This window comes from Propithecus coquereli, unplaced genomic scaffold (assembly GCF_000956105.1).
Source record: "Propithecus coquereli isolate 6110/MARCELLA unplaced genomic scaffold, Pcoq_1.0 Scaffold944, whole genome shotgun sequence".
NCBI classification, from domain to species: Eukaryota; Metazoa; Chordata; class Mammalia; order Primates; family Indriidae; genus Propithecus; species Propithecus coquereli.
This window is the reverse complement of record NW_012155774.1, coordinates 455,375-481,332: the sequence shown is the minus strand read 5'-3', so window position 1 is coordinate 481,332 and position 25,958 is coordinate 455,375. Positions and strand designations below refer to the sequence as shown.

The following is a 25,958-nucleotide window of genomic DNA, read 5'->3' as shown; positions in this document are numbered from 1 at the left end:
AGACAGCCGGTGAGGCAGCCAAGTCCCCAGAAGGTGCCACTCCCTGCCAGGGCTCAGCCTTACAGGGGCCTCAGCCCAGGGCTCCTTCCTCACAGACCCCAGACTCTTCCCCAGCTACTCCCCTCACCCGCCCCCTGCGGCGGCTCCAGGGCTGCTCCTTCCTACTCCACCCCTCTCACCGTAGGGGTCACCCCACGGCCTGAAGGGCTTTCCATTGAGCAGTGGGGAGTCCAGAGGGAAGCCCTACACGTGGACGAGTCCCCTACAGGGCCCCTACTTGTCCCCATGGCCAAGTCTGCCGCCCCTTGGGTAGAATCCCGCCGTGGCCACGGTTAGCATGGCTGAGAAAGATGAATGCCCCTCTGCTCCACCCCCTCCCTCCCAGCCCCAGGGCGTCAACTCCACTCTTGGACCTCCTCCATCCCGTGTCCTGCTGCCTCTTCCCTCTGCGGTGACCCTCAGCCTCAGATCCTCAGCAAGGCCACCTCCAGAGGCTTTGACTTCTGAGATCTGGAATGCGGACCTCTCTGGCTGGAATCTCCTCCTTGCCCTCCATCCCCCAACCCGCAGTGTAGACCCTGCTGCTGTTTCTCCACCGCCGCCGGGGCCTCAGCCCCTCCGTGGGCCATCATGGTCTAGCTCCTGGGGCCATTTGCCTTCGACCACTCCTCACAGCCTCCACGGCAGCCCCAGCCCTGTCACCTCCCCTTCGCAATCCTGCAGTGATCTGCTGACTGCTCTCCCGGGTCAGCCCTTGTGTCCCCTACACCTTGTTCTCAACACAACAGTCAGAGTGATTCTTCTAGAACTAAAGTCAGACCACATTTAAACCCTCCAAAGGGCTCTTGTCTCTCTTAGAATAAAGCCCAAGATCATAACCGTGGCCTTCAAGGGACTAGATAATCTGACTCCTTCCTTCTCTCTCTCGCCTCCTCTCCACCACTCTCTGCTCCAGCTCCGAGGGCCTCCTGCTGTTCCTCAAACTCAGCCAACACCCTCCACCCCACCCCAGGGCCTTTGCACTCGCTCTTCTCTGTCCCAACAACACTCCGACCCCCATACCTGCGTGGCTCCCTGGCTTGCTGTGCTCAGATCTCTGCTCCGATGGCACCTGGAAACCACCCTCCCATTCCCTCCCACTCTAAGCCCTTAACTGCCTTTATTTTCCTTCGTGATACATATTGGTCATACCTGTCGTGTTACAGATTTATTTATTGTCTGTTTCCCCCACGATTTTGTTCTCTGCCATATCTCTAGCACCAAAAATCATACCTGGCACGTGGGAGGTACTCAGTAAGCATTTGAGGAATGAATGAACGACCAACTCCCTAACGGGGCCCCTACTTTTAGTTATTCTCACCTCCTGCCCCTCCCCTCCAGATTACCTTTCCAGAAGCAGCGCTCTAATCCTGCTCTGTTTAAAAACCTTTGGTGACTTCCCACTGCCTGCTATGTAAAGTTTAAGCCACCTCCCCGCCTGACCTCTCCAGCCTCACTGTCCCCCTCTCTCCTCTGCTTGTTCACATGCTTCTGATAAGCTCGACCACCCAGCACCCCTGAGCCTGCGCTGCACTTCCTGCTCTGCACCCCTGCTACATAACCCTGCCCGAGGTGCCTGCTCGCCTTTTCAGCTCCAGTCACCACCTCCAGGAAGCCTTCCCTGACCACCCCACCCCTCTCCTTTCCACGACAGCGTTTGCCTTTGACAGTCTGGCACACTCATTGTGTCCACCTGGCGTCTGAGTTATCTCTCTGCCCTGCAGGACTGTAACTCCTTCGGGGCAGAAACCGTGACTTGTCATTTCTGTATTTGTAACCCCCAGGGTGCCATGTGTCCCCACAGTGGGCACCCACGCCTGTCTGTGGACAGAACAAGTGCCCCCGGCCCCACCCCAGTGATGATGGCTCTGCCGGCCTGATACTCACGTCAATCTCGCTGAGGATGACGTCGATGATGCTGCCGATGACAATCAGAAAGTCAAACACATTCCAGGGGTCTCCAAAGTAGCCCTGGGAAGGCAGAGCTGGGGGTGAGCATGGGGAGGAAGGCGCTCCGGCCGCCAGCAGAGGGTGGTTGTCGCCCGAGGCAGCGCAGAGCTGCTGGGTCAGGCCAAGGTGGGGCGTCCTGACTCACTTCCCACAGGGGCGGCAGTGGCCCCACCTGACACTCCTCTCCCCTTCGCTCTTTACTTCCCTTCCTCAAGGGCAGGACATGGCAGGAGGGAGGGGGGACTTGTTGGGAACCCCTGGTCCGGATGGAGAACGCTCTCATCCCCTGAACCCCACTTAACGTCCTGGCTGGGGCTTGACAGTGCAGAACCGACAGGGCTGGAACTGCAGGTGTAGACTTGGGAAGCAAAGAAACAGGGCAAGATACTCCCGCTGGCGCTGGGCCTGCTCTTCAGCGGCTAAGGGAAGGCGGGATGTCAGACAGGCTCAAAGGAGGGGCAGGGAAGAGGTGTCCAGCCTCTTTCTATTGTGGGTCAATTCCAGACACCTGAAATTGTGCCTGCCCTGTACCTGAAGGTGGTGAGCAGCTGGGAGCAGAAGTGCCGGGCGAAGGGCCTTTGGTAGGAGGAGGGGATGTGGCGGGTGTTCCATGAGCAGAACCACCCCCCAGGCGCCGGCGGCTCATCTGGCCTTGTGGCCCCAGCACTCACCCTGGCCTTGAAGGCCATGAGCTTGAGGATCATCTCCAGGGTGAAGATGATGGTGAAGGCCACGTTGAGGATGTCTGAGATGTGGTTCATCTCCTCTGACTGGTTGTAGTGCTGTGGAGGGGACACAGGAGAGGCGGGCTTGTCCATCCTGCAGACTGCATTCCCAGAGCCCCCTCCTCTTCCTGGGATGCTCCCAGCACTTCCTTGGGTCCCCTGCCCATTTTGTTTTAGCTCAGAGGGCTAGGAGCCCGCTTTAGCCATCCCCTGAATTCCGCCGAATCTTATGGACGACACCCCCCACCATCACCACCACAAAAGAGGTAATGCAAGGAGGGGCGGGGACCTCCAATTCCAAGTGCTGCCCAGCGTGTCTATTTACATGCGGGGCTGCAAGGCCAGAGCTCAGTTACACGTCTGTTCCGGGATGACCGGGACGGGAGGTCCGCCAGTCAGGGCTCCACGACAGGTTCCACCTAGTCATTTGGGCACCGGACCCTCCACAGTTGGTCTATCACTGGCTCCTGGTAGGAAACTGAGCCCACCAAGCTTACCATGTCTGCACGCTCCTCCAAGGATGGTGAGACAGTTAAAAGAAATAACCTTGACCCACCACTACGGCCCTTATGAAACCTATTTCCTTGTAAATTTCCCCGGGAAGCTCTCACCCTTTGTTTAGAAAGTTAATGCAAGCCCACCTCTTTCACAAAACCTTCCTGGGTGGTTCAGAAGGATCTGACGGCCGACCCCACCGACGTGGCAGGATCGCCCTATTACGCTGCCTGACCCGGCCCCAAACACGGCCATTGCTCACGATCCTCGGTGCGACCTGGGCCTGCCGGCTCAGAGATTCTCTCTCCGTGTCCTCCTGCCTGGCAATGTGTGGTCTGATCGTTGGGTGTGTCTTGGGCTCCAGGGGCCGGGAGCCTAATCGCGCAATGCTATTTATACAGGGCTTACGGGATCAGATGCTTAATTAAGACTTGATAATGATGCTGATTATGATAGTCTAAAAAGGGTGCTCAGCTCCTGAGACACCTGTTCTGTGAATACTAAACCCATTTTTCTCGAGACCAGAGCCAAGATTGCAGCCAACTCAACCATCCAGATTTGTAGCGGTAGAAGAAACAGAGCAAACACTTTCTACTTCCTACACTTCCTCCTTCAGCGGCTGTCATCTCCTGTTCGCAGAACTACGATGCTATTCGTACGCTTAAACTCTCTCTGTGATAAAGCACAAGTGCCCGGTGACAAGGCCTGGCTCCGCTTCTCTCACCTCCCCAGGCGGTGCACAGGGAACGTCTGCTGGGGGAACCGGGGACCCTGCCCTGCTCACCCTGCCCCCCAGGCCCCGGTCTGATTGGATGCTCGTCCCCAGAGGGCCCTTACCTGCATGCCCAGGCAGATGGTGTTGAGCATGATGAGCGCGAACATCAGGTATTCAAAGTAGGAGGAGGTGACGACGTACCACACCTGGTACTGGCATGGGTTTTTGGGGATGTAGCACCTCAGCGGCCGGGCCTTCAGGGCGTACTGCACACACTGGCGCTGCCACACACACCACGGGGCAGGTCAGCACCAAGAGGCCCCTCCACACCCACGTCCGTGGGCTTGAGGGACCCGCGTTCTGGGTGAGTCGGGAGCAGCCGTGGCCAGGAGCTGGTGGCTGAGGGACTCTGTACTATTTAGGGGAAGGATCCATTTGGGCCCTTGGGTTCCCTTTTAGCGATCACCGTGCATTCCCACCATGGCTCCAACCAGCCCAGGAGCACGAAGGGCTTCCTTTCTCTGGGTACGCGGGGGTTCCATGAGAAGACCCCCGACTCCGCCAACTTGTACTGAGCGGGTTGGAGGAGGGGTGGGGTGCATGGAGGCTGGGGCTCGGCATCAAATGCTGGTTCTGCGGTCACGCCAGGACGCGCTTTCCTGGCCAGACCTGGGGCTGGGGCTCCGCCCTCCCTCTCGAGCAGGCGGCCCAGGCACCTGGTTCTTGTTGAGCTCGCAGTTCTTGTACTCGGTCTCCCCCTGCTCCTGGAAGGTGACGATGACGAAGCCCACAAAGATGTTCATCATGAAGAAGGCAATGAGGATGATGTAGATGACGAAGAAGATGGCCATCTCTACTCGGTTGTTGTAGACGGGGCCCACGTCCTCCTTGTGGGAGTCTATGGCCTTGTACAGCAGCCTTGGGGGGTGCAGAGAAGGGAGGGTGGGCTGGGCTGGGGCGATGCGGCAGAGCCAGGACAGGAAGGGTGGGCTCTACCCACTGGCGATGGGTAGGCCGGAGAGCTTTCTGAGCAGTCACGCAGGGAAAGCCAGACCTGGTCCTGCAGTGGCTCTGCCTTTCCACTGGGTGCCCCACCTGTCCCTAATCAATCAGAGCGCCCCCTTGCGGGCAGAGAGGCAGATGCCTCTGGGGCGACTGGGTACGTCTGCCAGAGCACCCCGGTCAGGACTGCTTTGGGGTGACCAGTCGGCACCCTGGTCCTACAAGCCGTCAGAGAGTCGGTGCGGTTTGCCGAGCATCATCCGTCCCAGGCCTGCGGAAGGGCCAGCTGGCTCCCTGGTACCACCCTGACCGCGCCGCGTGGGTCTCGGGCCCAGCCCTCACTCACTGAGGCCATCCCTCAAAGGTGGAGACGGTGAAGAGGGACATCATGGCTGAGAGCACATTGTCGAAGTGGAAATCGCTGTGCACCCATTCGCGGCGACGCAGCTCCACCTGCGTGGGGTCCCCATCCTTGTACACGTAGTAGTGGCCCCTGAGGAAGGGAGGCCCAGTCACTCCGCAGGGCGTGGCTGGGCTGCCTCTGGGCCCCGGGTGGTGAGTGTGCAGGAGAAAGGAAGGGCCAGCTCTGGGACCAGAGGGCACACTGGGGGGCAAGCCCCAGGCAAGGGGTTTCTGTGAATGCCCCTCCTGTGCCTCATGGCTCGGGGTCCCCGGTTCCCAGCCTGAAGGGCCCCTGCCCGGCGACCCTGCCACCGTGCACCCTCGGCCAGCAGAGCACGGTGTACCTGCACTCCTCCTCCGTCATCTTGGACAAGTCGGTGCAGCTGTAGAACTTCCCCTGCATCCAGGAGGGGGGAGGGAGACACGTTGTCATGGAAACAGGATAGAAAAGTGGGCCATGGAAGTGAACGGTGGAGGCAGAGGGAAGGTAGGGCGTCTGGAAGGAGGAGCCTGTCTCTTCCTGCCAGAGAGGTGGCCTCCTCCTCGGGGCAGGGCCCCCGATAGTCCTCCTCCTTCACCATCATCCGTTCCCACAGCTCCCCAGGGTCCCCCGGCCGAGGTGCTGCCAAGGCTGAGCATGCAGTGTCTGAGGTGGGCATTTGCTGGGCACCCTGGGCTGGGCTGAGGGGCTGGAGGTACGAACACAGCTTGGCCCTGCCCCTCCCTCAGGCCTGTGCCTCTGAGCCCCCCAGCGCCCCGCTACTCCAGGAGGCCTTTGCAGGGCTCCCCGTGACAAGCAAGAGGGTGGCCCACCTCCCCCCTTCCTCCTCCCGCCAGCGGCGTGGCCCTCGGGGCTGCAGAGGTGGAGCCCAGCTGAGCCCTGGAGACCCGACTTGTCTCGGAGTTGAGCGGGGGTCCCAGCACGCCCCACCCCAAGGCCTGAGCAGGGGGCTCTGTGCCCCCCTGGACTGACTGCAGCCAGAGCACTTTCTCCTTCTATCTATGCCACACGTCGGGCACCTGAGATTTTGTTTGCACAGAAGGACTTGATTGCTAGGTCTTAATGTGGCTAAAATAGGCTTGAACTCCGTGGCTTCTGGTCCAGTTCCTTTAAGGCTGAGAGGGAAACTGCCCTAGGCCTGGGACACAGGACCAGCTGAAGGCACAGCTGTCCCTCCCCCCCACCCCCTCCCTCACACGGGTTTGTGCTGTTCCTACACACCCCCTTTGTGTGGCCGCGGGAGCAGCAGGTGAGGTGAGGTGGCAACACCAGGGAGAAGCAGCGAGTGGCCACGGCCGGCGCGGGGCAGGGCGGGCACGTGGCGCCAAACACCTGATTTCATATGGGAAGCAAAGCGAGACTCTGTGATAGAACGCGAAACGCAAGTGACAAGTTTGCACAGAGTGAAACGTGATGTAAAAATTGCCATCGTGGCTGATGTGTTCCTGTGACCTGGGTAGGCAGGAACGGGGGGTCTTCTGAGGAGAGACCAAAGCCCAGAGGGGTCGGGGTGCTGAAAGGCAATGGCTCTCGCCGGCAGGGACGTGGAGCTGAAGGAAGGGCAGCCCCTCATTCATTCCTTCAGGGAGCGCGTCTGGAGGCCTCCTGGGTACCAGGCCCCGGGCTGAGTGCCAGGCTACGGACGCGGCAGAGACAGACTCTGCCCTCAGAGGGTTTCCAGGGACTCAAGCCTGGCAGAGGAGCAGGCTGGGGGGTGGGGCGAGGACAGCCCTCAGCTGGGCCAGGAGGAGAAGGTCACATGCAGCTGGCAGAGTGGCCAGACCACTGTGAGCACTCCCGCCCCTCAAGGACAGTGACCAACAGGATCTGTCCCCCGAAGGTCCTCAGGGAGCCCCACCCTGACTGCTTCCCCCAAAACCTGTTCCCTCAGGGAGGGTTTGGCTTGTGACCTCCTCAGCCCTAGCATAGGCCCTGGCCCATGTATGGAGAAAATGTCCCATATGTGTTTGTTGAATGAATGAATGATTTGATGCCATTGCATGTCTAAGACTGACTGAGGTTGTATCATTATGACTTTAAGTGCTCATGATTTGGTGGCAGGAGCATGTGTGTATCAAGGGTGTCAGGGGTCCACTCGAGTATCAGTTTCTGCATCCTGAAAATGATCTGGGAGCCAGAGGCATCTGGAAATCAGAGCTCTGTGGGAGGGGACACCTTTGTAGGGCTGAGTCCTAGAGAAAAAACGAGCAGCTGTGTTCTCCCAGGAAAGTGAGAACAGATAAGGTTGGCTCCAGAAGTGACAGGATGGACTCCCACCCTTAGAGGGTCCTGATAGGCATGATGATGTCAGGCATGCCAGCCGGAACCTGGGCTGCAGGAGCCAGGTGCACCGAAGGAGGCGGAGGTGGAGGGGCTGGGGTGGGTGTGTGTTTCAGACAGGCCTGGCGGGACAGGAGGAAGTGGGCAAGGTGGTAAGGGGAGGGGTGACTGCAGGGCCTGCGGGAGGAGGGGACTTCGTCCCCAAGGAGAAGCCGTGGAGGGGCAGGAAGAGAGCAGATATGATAGCAATGGTGGCCAACAGAGCCAAAGTGGCCACGGACGGTGTTACCTAAGAAACCAGATCTGGGTTAGCCATATTTTAGCCTCAAAATTCCATGCATTCAAGAACCTCTGTTTTTACAGTTTGGGGGTTCTTTTTGCTTGGAGAAGGAGAAATCGACTGGCTCTCGCCTTGGCTTGAGAGCTGGCACAGGGCTGGGGAAGCGGGGAGGCTGCTGGAGCAGGTGGGGCCTCACCTTGAAGAGCTGCACGCCGATGCAAGCGAACATGAACTGCAGCAGGGTGGTGACCAGCACGATGTTCCCGATGGTGCTGATGGCCACGAACATGCACTGCACCACGTGCTGGGGGCAGAGGGGCCGATGGGGGCTGGGTGTGCACCAGCCGCATCCCCACGAGCCCAGCCGAGGGAACCCCCAGACGTGCAAGACTTGCTGCCTCCCAGGGAGTCGAAGGCAGAGAGAGGCTGGTGGGGAAGCACCGCTGCCCCAGCCCCATTTCTACCCGCTGTTTGGCCAAGGAGAGGGGACAGGTGCCCAGCAAAGGCTGTAGTCAGGCCCCGCCAGCCCCTCTCTTCCCTCTCCGGGGGCTCCTGCCCAGGCCCCCTCTCACCTTCAGCCCCTTGGCTCTGTTGATGGCTCGGAGGGGTCGCAGCACCCTCAGCACCCTCAGAATCTTCACCACGGAGATGGCGCTGGACCTGGGGGAGGCGGCAGAGGTGCGGGGCTGAGGGCAGCCTGCCCCAGCCAGACAGACCTGCCATGGACCCGCCGTCCTGCCACCTGCTCTCAACACCGGCGGCCTTTCCCGGCCCCTTTCCGCAGCTGTGCGCGTGAGCTCTGCCCCAGGTAAAGCCACCGCTTGCCAGCTGGGCTGGAGCTTGTCACTGTCTTGTGCAATAGGACGTGGGCTTCCATGTGTGGCTTGAGGCTCTACCTCTCCCATCAGACAAGGAGCGACCTGAAGACAGGGAGTGTGCTGCCCACGGGGTGGGGGGACCGCCTCCACCTCTCTGCATCCCTGCCAGTCTCCAGGACAGGGCCCTGCCCACTCTGCATGTCACTGCATTCCAGCTGGTGACAACCCAGGGATCTCCCCACCCCCATCAGTGGTCCCAAGAGACCCTCCTCTTGCGGCACGGTGCCCCCCAACCAGAGCAGGTGGGATCCTCACTCTGCAGCCCCGGCACTGCTTACTCAAGTCCCATGGAGATGAGGGACACGGCCACCACCAGCAGGTCCAGCATGTTGAAGTAGCTGCGGCAGAAGGAGCCCTTGTGCAGGAAGGCCCCGTAGGTCGTCATCTGGGGAGACAGAGGCAGCATCCTGGGTGGGGAGGGGCTCAGGGAACAGGCCTGTCCCCCACAAACGAAGGCTTCTCGCCCCGGTCTGCGCAGGAAGAGCGCGTATCTAGGCAAGCAGCCTGCCTGAAGCTTCCTCGGTCCTTCGCTCAACTCCTTGCTGTGGCCTGAATGCATTTCTCCGCTCTGCTCACGGTCGCTGAAGCAGGGGGACTTCTCGCGGGTGCGGGGCCAGGCTTCACTCTCAGAATGCAAGTCTCTTTCTGCACACACCACTGGGGGCCCTGGGTCTCTTCCCCACGCAGCCACAGAGCCCCCTCTGTCCTGTGGGACAGGACAAAATTCCTCCTCCCTGGAAAGCTTCTTGGGAAGTGCCCTCTGCCTAGGGCTTGCCGAGTCCGGCTGAACGACTCCTCCAGGACGCCAGACCTCGCCAGGCCCCAGCCCCTCCCCGCCCTTGCATCTCCCTCCCAGCCGCCCGCCTGCTCGCTCACCTCTCAGTGTCTTTGGAATATTCTCTAATAATCTCCCAAGCCCTTTGCATAGGCACACCAAGCCTTTACAGTTCGCGGCGTGGAAGCCTTTCCTGGCATTCAGGGCCCTGTGTGATTTCGCCTCCATCTGCCTTCCCAGCCCCAGCACCCAGGCCCCACGCCCCGTATGTGCAAAGTGTCCAGCCCAAAGGGCCGCCTTCTCTCTCCTGACGGTGTCCTCAAATCTCCCTACAATGCATTTGCTACTGCCTGTCCCCCTAGACTGCCCCGGCTACCTCTCCCCTGTGGAGTCCTGTCCAACTTCAAGGTCTGGCTCTAATGCCTCTGACTCCACAAAGTCCTCCTGGACCTCGGGGAAGCCACCATGTCCCTCTGCTCAGCCCCTTCAATAGCCGAGGCCCTGAATTAAGGGACTGTCTTGATTTCATACGGCAGCCTCCCTGGGCCTGTTCTTGGGCTCGGCCACCCTCTCCTCTCCTTGTGGACATGTAGGCTGGGGCTACCGGGTTTCAGTCACAGAGGGGTCTTCCCTCTGCCCGCCAGAGCCCATGGCCCCATGATGGCCCGAACCCAGTGTGTCCACATTGAGAACGGGCAGAGCTGCCGGCTCAGGGCAGTGGCACTTCTCTGGGGACTCCTGGAGTGGAAGGCCTTTCCGGTCACGGGTAACAGACGTCTGGGAACAAACCGTAGCTCCCAGGGCTTCTCTGAAGCCCACTGTGCCTTCCATGTGGAAGAAAAATGCCGGAGGTGTCACAGACATGGGCTGTTCCCAGCTGAGAGGGGCAAGTCTGTCCTGCCTCCCTCGCCAGCTGCCACCTGCACACCACGGGCCTGCTCTCTCCAGCCGATGAGCCGAAACCCTGTCCAGTCTCCTGGGCCCCGTGAGTCTGTCCTGCCGCCGTCCACCCCCCCCCGCCCCCGCCCCGAGTGAGCTCAGTGTGTGCAAGCTGCAGCCACGCCAGGGAAGCCCCGCGTCAGGGCTGTCCCACAGCCTCCGCTCACCTTGAGGACGATCTCCACGGTGAAGACAGAGGTGAACCCAATGTCAAAGTACTTGAGGATCTGGGGATGGGGCAGGGAAGGGAGCGGCCAGTGAGAGGAGGAGGGGGGCAGCGGTGTCACCCTTGTCATCGTTGTCATCACCATCACCAACAGCAGGCAGCAGGTGCCTGTCTGCGCCCCCTGCTGAGTGGGCAGTCCTGGCCCCAGGGAATTAAACTCCAAGAAACTCTCCTGCTTACAGCCACATGGAGGGTACAGCTGAACTCTGGGTGCCAGAGTGAGGTGTGGGGGTGGCTGAGGCTGGAGGGGGCCAGGGGTGCTGAACAGCAGAGGGGACAGGGTTGCCATCACCTGATTCCTCATGGACTCCGCCCGGATGGGGTCCTCGGCAGCCAGGGCGGCACTGCTGAGCAGGATGAAGAGCAGGATGAAGTTGGTGAACCAGGTGGCGTTGACGATGCGGTGACACAGGACGCGGAGCCTGGTGGGGCAGGGTGGTGGGCGGGAGAGCTGTGAGCGGCTGGATGCTCAGGCCGCAGCAGCCTCTGTCCTGCAGAGGGACCCTGGATGCCCCCAGCCTGCCCGCCCCCAGGTCAGTGGAGAAGTACAGCCTTGCATCTGCAGGGCCCTCTGGCTGGACGTGCAGGGGACCTTGCCCCCCTCGTTCTGAGGTCCCATCTCTCAACCGAGCCCCTCCCACCTCCTGCCCCTCCCCCAATGCACCGCCCCCCTGAGGTTTCCCCCCAAAAGAACGGGACAGGCTGATCTCCATCCGGGAGGCGGACAGATGAAACTCCACGAAGACTAGAGTCTGTGCATATTTTAAAGGTATACAATGATGCAGCCGGTAAATACTATGGCTTTCACTGCTCTCATCCCCTTGCCCTAAAACAAGGTCCCTCTGAGGTGTGAGTAACCGATGAGGTTTAAAGCATGACTTCTCGCAGAGACGCCGGCACTTTAGACAGGGCACAAGGTCTGAAGCTGAAAGGAGTTTCTCCCAGTGTAATTTAGGGCACGGGGGATTAGAAAGAGGTCTCTTGAGGGCAGGGAAGCGGATCTCTCCAAGCTTCAGCAGTGACCCCACACAGCAGCCAGGGGACCACCCACTTGTTGGTGGGGCTGAAGATGAAGAAGGAGCTGGCCTCTGGAATGGGCACCGCCTTCTCTTTCAGCTGCAGCTCGGCCAGCGGGCGCGGTCGGGGGCTCACTGGGATCTCAGGCTCATCTTCCTCGTCGTCCCCTGTGGGGAGACGGGGAGATATGAGGGGGGTCTTCCCATAATTTGCTACATTCCTGGCTTCCGTGCTCAGAGCCCTCCTGGGAGCCTCTGCTGCCAGCAAGCGAAGGCGGTGCCAAGCCAATGTGGGGCAGCAGGGCATTAGCATTCTAGCCCCCGCATCTCCCCTTCTCTGCAGTGAGCGGGTTTGAGCTCTCAGGGGTAGTTGAGGCAGGCCCAGAATCTTCCAGAAGCAGGGCTAGGAGCAGGCCAAAGGAGCCCTGCAGGTGCATCTCCTGTGTCAAGGCTGGATCTGCACTGCCTCAACCACTCACAGGCTGCGGCTGGGGCTGGGGAACCTGCTGCGGACGGGGAGGCTGCCTGTGGTCCTGGCTCTGCCCCACCGTGCTGGGCAGTGCTAGGCACGTCGGGGCCCTTCCTGAGCTTCAGCTTCCCAAGCTGTGAAACTGATGAGGGGCGGGAGGGCTGTTGAAATAAATGGACTCTGAGGTCCTCTCCTGGGCAAGATTCTGAAGATGATCATTTCAGACAGAAACTGCCAGCATGGCAAAAAAGCAGCGGATACTCCTGAGCTTTACCCAGTCTCTGGGCCTGTGGCAGGTGCAGGAGTTGGGGTGGGGGAGAAGAGAGACACCCCAGGCATACTCACTGGTCTCATGGCCTCACGAGGGGCTGAGTACCCAAAGTCCTCTGCTCCAGGGTGGGAGAATTCAGTGATCAGACTGGGGGCACTGGCTAAAGTTGGGGCTCCTCTTGGTTCCCTCCCCTGACAGCTGCCGCCGCCCTGCCCTTGCCGGCCCCCCGCAGAGGCCCTCAGAGAAGCCAAAAGCTACTGGCTTCCACTCACTCCACCGTGGTGCTCATCGTGAACCATCACCCAGGGGTTCTCGAATCCACCCGAATCACAGTCCAACCCTTCTGCTCCCCCGAGAAGCGAGAACTCTTTCTTTGTACTCAGAATGAGCGTCCTGTGTCCTAACATGACACTCCCTGGCTGGCCCAGCCTGCCACGCACCCCAGAGACACATTTATGCTTAATCGTGACTGTTAGTTCTTAGAGTTAACATATTTGCATCCTTTCTCCCCCTTAATTCTTATTTCCTCTGTGCCCCTTTTGTTAAAGTTATTGAGCATATCTTCTTGTAAGCAAGTGCAAAGTATCTTCAGGAGGAAGCAGATATGAACACATCCCCCCTCGGTAAGACCGCTCTCCCAGCGGCCCAGCCTCGTGCCCTCTGCCCTCTCCCCCTCGTTTCTTTCCAGCCTCTTCCCTCTCCCTGACCCCGGGTTTCCCACGTCAGCCCCCCGTGTGCTGCACACCAGCCGCTCCCAGCTAGTGGATGGAACTGCTCAGCATGAATTGTGCTAACACACGAATACTCATTTCTGGTAGGTGTTTGAAGACAATTTACTTACACTAGCTCCATTCTCCCCACACTTGGCAAAATCTTTTCATGCATTCGTTCATTCATTCATTCAATTTACTGAGTGCCTACTCCGTGCCAGATGCTGTGCCACGTGGAACACAAAAAGTCCCCTTGGAGCTTAGAGTCACTGGGGCACATGGATGCTAATTAGCTGATCCCACAGATAGACGTAGAATTGCCCCAGTGACCCAATGCTCCAAAAGACCCCTGTGTGAGCTGAGAGAACCCGGAGCTCTTGGGTCCAAGGGCTCTTGCAGGTGGCTTTGTGAGATTATTGCAGCCTGGTTCTGCTTCCTCCTTGTGTCCTCTCGTGGGTCCAGGTGGGTGGGATTTCTGCAGCAGTCACAGGCTATTTGCACTTACGACATGTTTGCAGTTTATCCACGGCTGTGTCTTACCCATGCTCCCTCCCATCCCGCCCTTGTCTTCTTCTTTTGGATTTTCCCACGCCAGTCACGGCTCTATTTGTCCCTGTGTCACTCCGGGCCCCAGTCCAGCCCCCATCCTGCTTATGGGATGGCGAGCGCTCTGCCCCCTCACCACATGGAGGGGCATGCCTGCACTTGTGGTCCGTTCTGTGGGACCGGCAGGGGAGACTTGTGTCTCCACGAGTCTCTGTGCTTCTTGAACACCAAGTCCTCAGCACCAAAGCACAGAGCTGGCACTCGATAAATACTTGCTTAATTACTTGAAAATAAAATGTGTGGATTTTTGCATTTGTGTGTTGCAGGGAAAGGCAGGCTGGCAGATGGCTTATCTGCAAGGGATGTCTCCAGTGTCCTGTCCCCGCATGGAGCGGTCCAGGTAGGGGACATACAAGAGACAGCCATGGGAAGAACTCAGCACCAGCACACTCCGCCCTAGCACCCTGCTCCAGCCCAGCCACAAGGACCCTCACCTGGGAAGTCAGCCGAGGGGTAGGGATCCTTCACCTCATTGACGTTAGATTCAAACTCATCAATTTTCAGCTGCAGGAAGGAACATGAGGAACATAATGATGAAAAAACAGATGCAGTTTCCATTTATTGAGCATATACTGGAAAGCCAGTGTGGCTTTCAGCTCACCGTATCACCCTGCAGCCTGCGGGACAGGGAATATTATGATCATCCCCATTTCACAGATGAGAAGCCAGGCCCAGCAAGGCCCGAGAACTTGCCCAAGCCCAGGCCTGTCTGAGCCTGTCTTCCCTGCACCCCCTGCTTGGTTCTCCAGAAGAGAGTTGAGCACCCTAGGCCAGGAACCCCAGTCCCTCTGGGGCCCAGTTCCCTGACCCTTTGAACTCCACTTCCCATCTTCAGGAATGCTGAGCAGAGCCCAGCTGGGGTGAGCGGGACAGGGCTAGGAATGGTGGAAGCCAGTCTGGGCCTCTCGGTGGAACAGCCGGTGTCAGGAGGGGAGACACCTTCTTGCTCTGGCGTGGGAAGCTGAGACTCTAAGGAAATCTGGCTCCAGACTGGGGTGACTCCTGGAGGAGGTGTACCCATCGGCCTCCCTCCAGCAGAATGCAGGGAGATGCCCGGACCTGGCTGACAGCCTGGCACAGGACCACTCTCCTTCCTCCCACCCTGCTCCACCTGCACCCCGGGGTGCTGGGGCAGGAACTACGGGGACTTTAAGAGTGCCCCCCATCCTGCCTGTAACCCCCACAGGAGGTGCTCACCTTGGCCGTGGTGGGGATGCCCTCACCCTTGGGTTTCTGCTCCAGCTTCTTGGCCATCATGGACTTCTCCTCCTCTGACTTATCTGGGAGACCCCTGAGTTGGAAAACCAAGAAAACCCAAGGTGAAAGCTGAACACGAAAGTTCTCGGGGTCTGCTCAGCCCGACATCGCTCTTAGGAGGGTCCCACACCAGGGCTCCTCTTGTGGAAGAAGGAGTGGCGTTGGCCTCCACCAAATGGGAAGGGCGGTAGGCCTGGGCAAGTGCTTTCTCTGTGACCAGAGGGCATGACGCACAGCTCCGGCCTGTGGCTGAGCGTGGCTCCCTGGTCAGCCACGGTTGACGGTTGTTGATGGTGAATGGGAGGAACGTGGCTCTGTGCTGGTTCATACAGAACTCACGGGCTGCAGGTTTGCGCAAGACGGCTTCAGTTCTTTGGAAATGTCTGGACTCCCTTGCTAGTCTGTCTTTCCCTGTCTCTTCCCGTCTTGCCTGCACAGGGACGTGTGTCCCATTCCCGCAGCCATGGGTGTGGGAGAAGCAGGCCGCTGTCTAGAGCCTGGTTATTCAAAGCGTGGTCCTCCGACCGGCAGCCTTGGCACCAGCTGGGAGCTTGTGAGATGTGACCTTCAACCCCACCCCACCTGACTCAGACCAGCTGACCCAGACCAGCTGAAGTCATTTGTGGTTAGAATTTGAGAAACACTGTCTGGAAGACAAGTCTACTTTCACTCCCAGGGAGGGTGCCAGGCTACAAAGAGTTAAACGACAAAATCACAGATGAGAATTGTGAAGAAGCTGGGAAGTTAATCCCCGCTTCACAGGAGGGGCTGCCTGAGCAAAGGGAAATGACTCCCCGCAGAAGGACAGTGGCTCAGTGGCAGGGCTGGGAGGAGAATTCCCAGGCCTCCTCCCCGGGGATCCTGGCCCCACCTGCCCGGCTCTGACCCCACAGTCCTGAGGCCAGTCTGTCCAGAAGGCCAGCTCGCCTCTAGCCCCGCCCGCAGAAACCCCTCGGAGGCCGTCAGCAGTCCCCACGTGCAGGTAGCAGAAGTCTGCCCACTGGGGCAGGCGTCCCAGGGTTGGGGCTCTGTTCTGAGGCCCCGGGAGGCCCCTCCCAGAGCTGGGAGGCCACAGCCAGCCGAGCACTCGGGGTCGCTGCCTGCTGGTGGCACCGCACTCACTTTGACATCTTCCTGCGCTTTCTCTCCTCGGCCTTGGCCTTCTGGGCGGAAGTCAGGCTCTCCGCCTCGGCCAGGTTGTCCACGGCAATGGCCAGGAAGACGTTGAGCAGGATATCTGAGGGTCCAGCTAAGGAGCCCTGCGTTGTGCTGGAAGGGAAGCCCTTGGGCAGGGGTCCCCCTGCCTGCATGGGGCAGGGCCTAGCTGCTCCCGTGGTGGGGTAGCTGGAGTCCCCCTTGCCAGAGCAACCCCACAGGAATGGGTGGGTCCAGGGACACAGACGCACGTCCTCAGGGAAACCGGCCTGCAGAGGGTGCCCTGTGGCAGAATCCACTGTGGCCCTTGAATCCCATCGATTTCCTGCCCAGAACTAACCCTACCCCTTCGTGGGGGGCCAAGGAGGCAAAGCAGGAGAGAACGGCGCCAGGCCCCCATGAGCTTGAGGGACGATGGCGCCCTCCCTCCCCACTACCCATAATCCCAAATCCCATGGCGTGGGCGCCAGGACCTCTCAGGCACCTCATCTCTCTGCCCTACCCACCTCTCCTTCCCCTCCGCTCATCTCTCGCCTGTCCTAGCTCAGTCCTTCCAATCCCAGTGCTCAGACGGTCCACCCCTGGCCACAAGGTCCTGGTTCCTGCTTGCTGCCCCTGAACCTTTGCACGGGGCTGTCCCACCGTCTCACTGCTCCTCAGGGAAGCGCAGGCCTTCCTCCTACCTGCTCCAGGCTCACCCATCTGGCTGGAATTAACTCCTCCTACCTGTAACCGATCGCCCCTGTGGTCCTCTACCCGTTTCGGCAGAAGGAATTATCCTACAGCTGTACCTGCACTTGCTGTGCCCTATCCCCGGACCCCATGAGCCTGGGAGCTCCCCTCCAGCCAGCGGGCCGGGCTGCCTACAAAGTGGGCACCCTTCACCCCCACTCTAAGCCCTTTTCCCACCCCCTCCCTAAGCTCTCGTCCCCACTCCGCTCCCAGGGGATACAGTTGCCGCAGACGAAAAGGATGATGAAGTAAATGCACACGAGCACGCCAGGGTAGGACGGCCCGCCGTACGCCATGATCCCGTTGTACATCATGGAGGTCCAGTCTTCACCCGTCAGGACCTAGGGCAGAGGCGGGACGAGAGCACGGGGACACAGGGGGCCCCAGAGTCTTCTGTCGGGCCTGCCTCGTGCAAAGTCCTCTTCCACCCCTGCGGTTCTCCCGGACCTCCCTCTCTTCATTGCACGGGCCAGTGACCCTGCTCTCCTCAGCGCCCCTCTTCCAGGGGTCCAAAAGCTTATGGTGCCGTCCAGGACCAGGGGGTTGGGTTGTGGGCTCACCACTCCCCTGTCGTGTTCCCAATCCCGGGGCTTAACCCTACCGCACCCACCCAGGCCTCCTGCCGCTCCGGCCTCCAGAAGTGGTGTGAAAGGTCAAGTCCCTTGGAGGGCCTGATGCCTGACCATCCAGTGAGGTGAGAGGAGGAAAGAGAGGGCAAAGCCGCCCACAGGACCTACTGAAGCTCACGCACTGCCCTCCCGCTGGCGCAGCAGGGCGGCGTCACTCGAGGGGTACTGGCTACCCAGAGAGGAGCGTCTCCATGCTCTGCACTAGGACAGCTCCTCCAGGAGGCCTGCGGCTCTGCGGCCTCCCACTGAGTCACGGCCACGCTCCCCTGGGTGGCTTCTGGCGAGTGGGCTGAGCCACGCCTCCGGAGTGAGACCTGGTCTGCGTTCTCTGGGGCTTGTCCAGCCTCGGGGAGGGAAGGCGCCCCTTGTCTGACTTTGCCCTGAGATGTGAGCAGCACGTGGGAGAGAAAGGACACCCATGAACTCCCAGCCCACCCCAAATCCAGACATTCGCTGTCACCCCACTGTGGGCCAGGACTCTCTAAGCACCAGGGACAAAACTAAATCAGACCAACTGGGTACAGCTCCAGAGGAGGAGTCAACTAAGCAAGCGTTACAATGGAGAGAAGCACAGGTGATGGGAAGCCTGGAGAAGGACATTGAACTCAACCAGCAGATCAGAGAAGGCTTCCTGGAGGAGGTGATGCCCACCTTGATCTTCAAGGACAAGCAGGATTCGGCAAGCACACAGAGGGCAGGGCACGTGGCCTACCTGGAAGACGCTGATGAGGGCCTGGGGGAAGTTGTCGAAGTTGCTGCGCCGCACCTCCATGTCCTCAAAATCATACCTGCCCCCGAACAGCTGCATGCCCAGGAGGGCGAAGATGACGATGAAGAGGAAGAGCAGCAGCAGCAGGGAGGCGATGGAGCGGATGGAGTTGAGCAGGGAGGCCACCAGGTTGCTCAAGGACGTCCAGTATCTGAAGGGAGAGGGGCCACCAGGTGGGGAGGAGCCAGACCCCTCTCACCTGTGCTCCTGAGGTGTGGGCGGGCCTGGGGAAGGCTTGGGACTGGGGGCACAGAGGGAGAGAGGGCGGGCTCAGGCTGGGGGCTGCGATTCAGGCCGTGTGGCCACTCTCTCCCTCCGTCACAGCACTTATCTCGGTTTGTCACTTCACGCTCGTTAGTGGGACTATCGATTAGCTTCTGGCCCCACCACTAGCTGAGAAGCCCTGTGAGCGTAAGGACCACTCTCTCGGGCACGCCGTGTGCCTGTGCTTGGAACGGCGCCCAGCCCACACTGGTGCACAATAAATGCCCGCAAGTCAGCGAGCGCCTCGCTTTCCCGCACCACCCAGCAACTCTCTTCTTCCTTTCCTCCTCCTCCTCCTCCCTTCCACCCTCTCCCTGCTTCTCTTCCTCTCCCTGCTTCTGCCAGTTTTCCCTTTTCTCCTCTTCCTTCCTCTTTCCCGCCGCTCCCTCTCCCCTGCCCTGCCGCACACAATGGTGAGAAAAAACTAGAGAAATGAGTTCAAAACAGGGGAGCGACTTCTTTTCTGCAGAGGGAGGTTGTTTCGAGGAGGGAGGGAAGTCCGGGGCCAGGGGCGGCACGGGGACCGTGCAGACGCCAGAGCAGGGCAGACGAGATGGGCGCAGACCAGACCCAGCTCACTTGGTGATCTTGAAGATCCGCAGGAGGCGGATGCAGCGCAGCACGGAGATGCCCAGCGGCGTCATGGCGCCCGACTCCACCAGCAGGATCTCCAGGAGGCCGCTGCACACCACGAAGCAGTCGAAGCGGTTGAAGACGGACATGAAGTACTGGCGCAGGCCCAGCCCGTACATCTTCATCAGCATCTCGATGGTGAACAGGGCCAGCAGCACCCGGTTGGCCACGTCTGCAGGGCGGCGGCACAGCCTCAGCCCCGCTCCCCCCCCCTCCTGCCTCTGAGCCTCCGCCCCGCCGAGCCGCGGCCCAGGACGCCCCAGCATGTGTCCATGGATTTTTTTTATGTTCAAAATCCAGTAAAACCTGGTGAATTTTGTCCACTGATATCTAACAAGCCAAACCACACCATATTTAACAGGAAGAGAGTTTCAGTACTTTTAATTCTGCTGAAGTCCATTAAGCTCTGCTACTTTCTTGTCACCGTGCACCTCCCTCGTACAGGAGGGGCCCCCTCACCTACCGAAAGCCTAATCCTCCTATGCTTTCCCCGCAACCCCATTTCAGGAAAGCCACTGTCAAAGATCCTTTTTCTTTCCTATGCTGTACATTTAACTTCGTCCTTTCAAACGGGCCCCCCCACTGCCATCTTTAAAAGCCCAGGTCTCCCCCCATTCCCTCCCCGTCCTGTCCTAGCTCTGCCTGTCTGTCTTGGCAACCCCCAGATTGTCTGCATTGCTCTCCTCACCTCCGCACACGCTGTCTGCCCTGTGTGCTCCTCCGCACGTCCCCATCTGGACCCACCCTTGTGACTCCGCCGACACGGCTCTCTCCAGGGGCATCGATCCACGTGGCCAAGTCCAGTGGACACCCTGGCCCTCCTTCTCCTGGCCTCCCGGGAGCACTGGGCACTGCCAGCCAGGCTCTTGGTTTTTCAAACGTTCTCTGCCCTTGGCTCCTCGGGGACCACATCCTTCGGGATTTCCTCTACTTCTCTGGATCCTCCTAACCCTCCTCTGCAGGTGATTCTTTACATCAGCAACTGCAGGGTCCCCGACTTCCCCTTGCTCTTTCTGTGTCCTGACCGAAGATCAGAGTGCCTTGACTGCTCTGCAGCCTGGCCAGCTACAGGTTTTTCTTGGCAGGCTTGAACCCAAACTGGGGCCTTGAACATTCCCAGGTATCTAGATTATTGCCCAAAGCACTGAAAGAAACTGGCCCCAGCCCCAAGCCAAATTCCTGAAACCTCATACAAACCCCACGCCCGGAACCCCCGCTGTGGACACACACCCCTTTCCCTCGCTGTCTGTTGCAAGGGTTGCTGCAGCACTCTATTAGCAAGTTCCCCTAACATACAAATGCTTTGGACTGATCACCCCGGCCTTTAGTGCTTCTGTCTTTGCAACCCCAAGGGAGTTTGGGGCCCTCCCTTGTGGGAACTTCCCTGCCACTGCTTTTGGGGCAACTCCAGCCATGAATTCAGTGGAATGAAACAGCAAGTCATTGAATGCTGGACTTGAGCTACTCACTTGAGTATACACTTCCCCTGGTGATCTGGTGATGTTATCTAACGGCTTTAATTGCCGTTCCTGCCAATGCTTCCCCAATTTATTTCTTCAACTGGGATCTTTCTGCTGAGTTCCAGATCTATTTTTCCATCTGCTTCCTTGGCATCTCCATCGGGATGTCTCAAAGGCTCCTCAAACTCAGTATGCCCAAGACCAAGCTGATGGATACTGCCCATCCTCCCCCACCTATCAAAAACACCTGTCATTGGCCATCTTCCTCGTCTCAGAAAGTGGCACTACTGTCCATTCATCTGCATAGGCCGTGAACCTCAAACCCCTCCCTGACCCCTCTTGGTGGGCAGTGTTCCCATCTGCACGTGTGGTCATTGATGATGTGTTGGCGGTGCCCGGCACATTCAAGGGCTCTCAGGAAGACCGGTTGCAATCAATGAATAAATGCACTTAGTTTGTCCACCATGCTCTTGGAATCGGTCCTCCTTTCCTCTTGCCTTGCTCCTCTCACAGTGCAGAGCTCCACACCCAGGGGACATCTACTGCAGGGACGAGCCCATTGATTGACCTCCCACCAAGACAGATCCTTCCAACACTCCGGTCTGATTATGTTGTGCTCCTGCTTATAACTTCTCTCTGGCTTTCCACTGCCTAAAGTGTAAAGTCCCAGCACTTCATTAAAGTATAAAAGGCCCCCTATGAGCAAACGCATCTCTCGCCATTCTCATAGTCACGTACAAAGTTCTTACGGCTCCCTGAATTCACTACACTGTCTCACATCTTTGCACACACTGTCCCTCCTCCCTTTGACTTCCCAGGGCTTGTTTCCTCATCCTTTAGGGTCTACTTGCTCCAACATCCCTCCTCTGTGATCCTCCTCTTGCTACCGTGTATTTGCCTCTACCATTGCCCTCCTTGTGTTGACTTTACCTGTTAATACCTGTCTTCTTCTCTAAGTAAGTGCCTTGAAGTCAAGAGCAGGGCGTTAGTCCTCTCTGCATTCTGAGTTCTTCTATGACTTACATACGGGAGGCATTCAATACATAGTTGGTGAAAGACTGCTGTTTTTGTAGTAGAATTTGAACTTGGACACTTAGAGCTCTAAAGTACTGGAAACCTTATTTCCAGTGCTCTGTAATTGGAATAATTTGCCCAGACACCTGGGCAAGCAGCTGGAGGTTGTCCCAGTGTGTTGCCGTTACTGCCCCTGGTAAGTGACAGTGCCATGAGGGGGAAAGGCAGGTGTGTCACCTTGCCTGCTGAGATCTCCATTTCCCCACTGTGAAAGGAGAGGGTTAGACCACAGGACCCCCTCCCCAACAGCTGAGAATTGCTAGGAAATGACGTCACTATCTAATCGACCTCTTCTGCAAAACCTGCGGTGCCCCTGGCTGGTTCTGACGTCCAGCCAGTCAGCCCTCTTAACGGCTTTACTCCGTGCTGGCTCACCTTGCAAATGGGTCAGCCAGAGAGGCTGGTTGTGGTGCTCCGAGGCGATGGACAGGGTGTTGAGGGCGACGATGAGGATCACCAGCCAGTAGAAGACCTTGGACTTCACTATGTCGTGGCACTTCCAGCGGAAGATGCGGTTCCACTGCCTCCAGTGCCGGCTGGGGAGGGGACAGGAGGATGGCGGCAAAGTGCTGCTCTGCTCTGCGTCCCGCCTCTCTGAGTCACTTTCAGACAGACTCCAGTGTGCTCAGTCTGACCGCCCCCTCCCCACCCAGCCCCAGGAGAGAAGCTACGGACATGAGCTGCAGAGCCAGACTGGTTAAAATCCTGCCCCTCGCTCCAAACTTTCCATCTTTCAAAGAAGAAAATGATGATGCAAACCCGAGGCAACGAAATGAGACGAAGCACACAAAATGCTTAGCGCCACACCTGACATGGAGCAGACGCTCTGCACAGCTTAATTCCACATAGAGCAACACCGAGATGCCACGTTTTTCCCGTTATAAAGGCCATTCTTTAACTAATTAACAGTATCTGGGGAGGGTGCGGGGCCATGGCACTTTGATAGCACAGTCTTTTTGGAGGGTGGTTTGGCAGCACCTACCAAAGTTCAAACTCATGTACCCTTTGACCCAGAAATTCCATTTCTAGAATTCTGCCAGCAGCAATGGTCACACTTATGTACAATTGTTCCCTGAAGCACTTTGCATTGCCAAAAACTAGAAAGATTAATTAAATCCATTATGATCTATCCCTACTGTTGAATACTTTACGCCCAAAGATATACCAAAAGAAGATGGGGAAAAATTGCCCTCAATAGATAATTTTAAGTAAAAACGTAAGTCATGAGATAATGTGTATTTTATGTTCATTTGTTCAACAAATATTTGGCAACACCTCCTATGTGCCGGGCACTGTTCTATTCTCTGTAGTGGCGGCAGTTAACATAAATAACTCCGTTATATAAGAAACAAAACAAAAACAAAAAATCTTGGAGTATATTCAAGCAGGATGAAAGCAGAGAAAAGATCTTAGAGGCATACAAGTCTGTTACCATGGTTACCTCTCGGAAGGGCATTGGGGACCTTCCTCCTTTCTTTGATGTATTTCTCTATTGTTTGATTTCTCAAAATCATAATTACGTGTGATTTTGTAAAACCGAGCAAACAAACCCTCCTCTTAAGACAAAGGCAGGCAAGAGAGCTTGGAGTGTCCCCTGGTCTCCAGACTCCTGGGCCACGGCCAGCCTCCTCCCTGAAATGCTGCCGTTTCTGTGTCACCTCTGGGCCACGCGCACTGTCCCTCTCCCTTGTGGAGGTTTCCAGCACGAACTATTCCACCCGGCTCCGCGCTGATCAGAGCGTGGCAGCAAAGGTGCTCCCTGCCCCACCAGGTCCCTGGGGGACGTAAATAGGTCATCTGCTGGGGGCCCTCTCAGATCGCACGTGCCCCGAGGTCTGGTCACTGTAGATGCCCTCAGAGCAGGAACTGGCCCTGTTTTCTCAGAAAAGCTGCCTTTCTAAGCGGTCGGGAAAGTGACTCTAAAACCACCGAGGGGAAGGAAACTGGATTCTGACTCCGCGTTTCAGGCAGCCGGGGGCTGGGCGGCCTGTGGGGAGACGGGCAGACACTCACATGAACTGGATGATTTTGTTCAAGCCCACGATCTCATACAGGCTCTCTGTGTCAGAGCCACCTTCGTCCAAAGACAGCCGCCCTGGGATAGGAGAGACACACTCAGCCAGGCTTCGGGCCTCTGGGCTGGACCCACCTGGGCTGGGCAACCCTGAAAAAGGCCCACTGACCAGCGACAGCTCCAATGAGGGGCCCTGGGTAGGCCCAGGTCCCTCTGTGCTTTCCTGAGACCCAGAGTCCCAGGAGCTGAAGAGTGAAGAGCCCACATCTGCGGGGCGGGGCCTCTGGGTGGAGCTCTGGGAACCCCGATCCCGCCATTCAGAGACAAAAGGCTTTAGGCAAGTCCCCCACCCTCTAAGGGCAAATATGAGCCCTCCCCAGGGGGCCTCCCAGGCCTGCTGGAGGGTAAACGAGGTTGTGCGCCCCTTGGGGCCACCTGCAAGGTGCGCTCAGAGACGGGGCGGTGGGGGTGAGGCCGACCACGGCCTCGGGCCGACCTTCTCTCAAGTCCTCCACGTCCATGACCTCGCCCTGCGTGATCCAGCTCATGTAGCCCCGAAGGTCCTCCTCCAGCTGCTGCTTCTCCCGGAGCTTTTGGAAGGTTCCCCTGGACTTGGCCTTCTCCCGCTCCTTAGTGAATTCCCTGGAATGGGACGGGGGAGACGGGGAGGGGAGGAGAAGAACAAACGGGTGGGGGAAGACTGAGCTTCCCGAGGACAGACAGACAGCCCCTTCTTCTGGCCCGGGTGTTACCTGGGTCCGGGTGCCCCTCAAGGCGGCTGTGGAGTAACCACTCTCGCTCCCCTCACCCAAGCCCAGCCTCTTCCTCGTCTCTTTCTTCTCGTCCACCTTATTTCTCCTGCCTTGTCTTGGGGTTACCCTTGGACATTAGGGGTTAATGACAGGACAATCACAGTCCGTTGCCCTAACTGAATCAGCCACGGCTCCTCGAATTTGCCGTTGCCCTGGCCCTTTAAGCTACCCTAGAAATTTAGTTTTTCATACAGACCTAAGGGCTGGAAAAAATTCTCCTGGGCTTCAAACCCCAGGAGTCAGCGAGGGAGCCTCAGGCCGGCAGGGGGCAGCCTCGGGCCACCGCCACCGGGCAGGGCCCCTCGTGGGGCAGGACCACAGCACGGTGGGGGCCTCTGGGCCCAGAGGCCAGGAGGGGCGGCCTCGCGGGACAGGTCACGTCCAGGCAGGGCAGGGTCCAGGCAGGGGCTCTTGGCCATTTTGTGCCTTGGACCCTTTGACGGTGCAGCGGAGCCTGTGGCTCCCTCCGCAGGTCACTGCTGTGAAATGCACGTTTGCGATTTTGTAGCCACCGTGCGACATCACAGAGCGTGCTCACGCGGACCCAGATCGGTAGCCTGGACACACCTGCGTTATGCGGGCTACCCGGCCGCTCGCAGGCTGCAGACCTGCACTGCTCGTTACTGCACCGAGTACTGCAGGCAGCAGTGACACAAATCACCAGGTGACAGGAAGTTTTCAACTCCACTGTAATCTTAGGGGACCACTGTTCTACGTGCGGTCTGTTGCTGACTAGAATGTCGTTATGTGGTGCATGACGGTATATTAAAATACAGTTATGGAAATACAAAGAAACTGCTATAGAATAAAACGTGTTTCTTCATGAATGAGCAAGATCTAGCTGCAGCTCTATCGGCATAGTCATGAACGTAAATAATATTTGCAACAACTGTAACGAGACGTGACTTCCCTCAGGACAGGTCACACGCACTGCCGATACCACTGTGGTTTGTTGCCTATGTTCATCATTAAAGGAAACACTAAATTTCAGTTAGAGTAATAAAAATAAAGATAAGTTTTTCCTATCCAAATGCACAGACCCCCTGAATTCTGTTCACAGACTGCCTGGAGGGAAGCTGCTGGGGTGGGTGATGCCGGTGGGAAGGGGTCTGACGGCCGCTTCTAGCTTCTCCGCTGCGGCTGGGGTGGGTGGAGGGACCACGGCACAGCCGTCCCGGAGAGAGCAGCGCCCATCAATGATGACTGTTAGTACTTGGCGCTTACTACGTGCTGGACTCTGTTCTAAGTACTTTACATGTATTAACTCATTTAAGCCTCACGACAACCCTATGAAACAGGTATTGAAATAATTTCTATTTGACAGTTGTGGAAACTGAGGCATGGAGAAGTAGGGTAATTAGGTAAAGGCCACGCAGCTAC

General features: G+C 58.1%; 1 protein-coding gene across 1 annotated transcript in view; it reads right to left on the bottom strand.

Moving 5' to 3' along the window:
- Positions 1-1,854: 1,854 nt before the first annotated feature.
- LOC105826943 (voltage-dependent L-type calcium channel subunit alpha-1S) overlaps positions 1,855-25,958 on the bottom strand; it is a gene marked incomplete at its 3' end in the record, with an annotated part of 45,170 nt that continues 21,066 nt past the window's right edge. Inside the window, exons 8-28 of the mRNA XM_012664958.1 lie at positions 24,263-24,408; positions 23,766-23,847; positions 22,128-22,288; positions 19,165-19,390; positions 18,265-18,472; positions 17,144-17,264; positions 16,159-16,273; positions 14,977-15,070; positions 14,214-14,283; positions 11,759-11,891; positions 11,000-11,129; positions 10,649-10,708; positions 9,046-9,152; positions 8,462-8,549; positions 8,086-8,193; positions 5,673-5,725; positions 5,273-5,419; positions 4,641-4,842; positions 4,047-4,205; positions 2,661-2,771; positions 1,855-2,010 (exon numbers count right to left, since the gene is read on the bottom strand). Of these exons, the coding sequence (XP_012520412.1) occupies positions 1,855-2,010; positions 2,661-2,771; positions 4,047-4,205; positions 4,641-4,842; positions 5,273-5,419; positions 5,673-5,725; positions 8,086-8,193; positions 8,462-8,549; positions 9,046-9,152; positions 10,649-10,708; positions 11,000-11,129; positions 11,759-11,891; positions 14,214-14,283; positions 14,977-15,070; positions 16,159-16,273; positions 17,144-17,264; positions 18,265-18,472; positions 19,165-19,390; positions 22,128-22,288; positions 23,766-23,847; positions 24,263-24,408 (2,677 nt within the window). The remainder of the gene's footprint in view (positions 2,011-2,660; positions 2,772-4,046; positions 4,206-4,640; positions 4,843-5,272; positions 5,420-5,672; positions 5,726-8,085; positions 8,194-8,461; positions 8,550-9,045; positions 9,153-10,648; positions 10,709-10,999; positions 11,130-11,758; positions 11,892-14,213; positions 14,284-14,976; positions 15,071-16,158; positions 16,274-17,143; positions 17,265-18,264; positions 18,473-19,164; positions 19,391-22,127; positions 22,289-23,765; positions 23,848-24,262; positions 24,409-25,958) is intronic.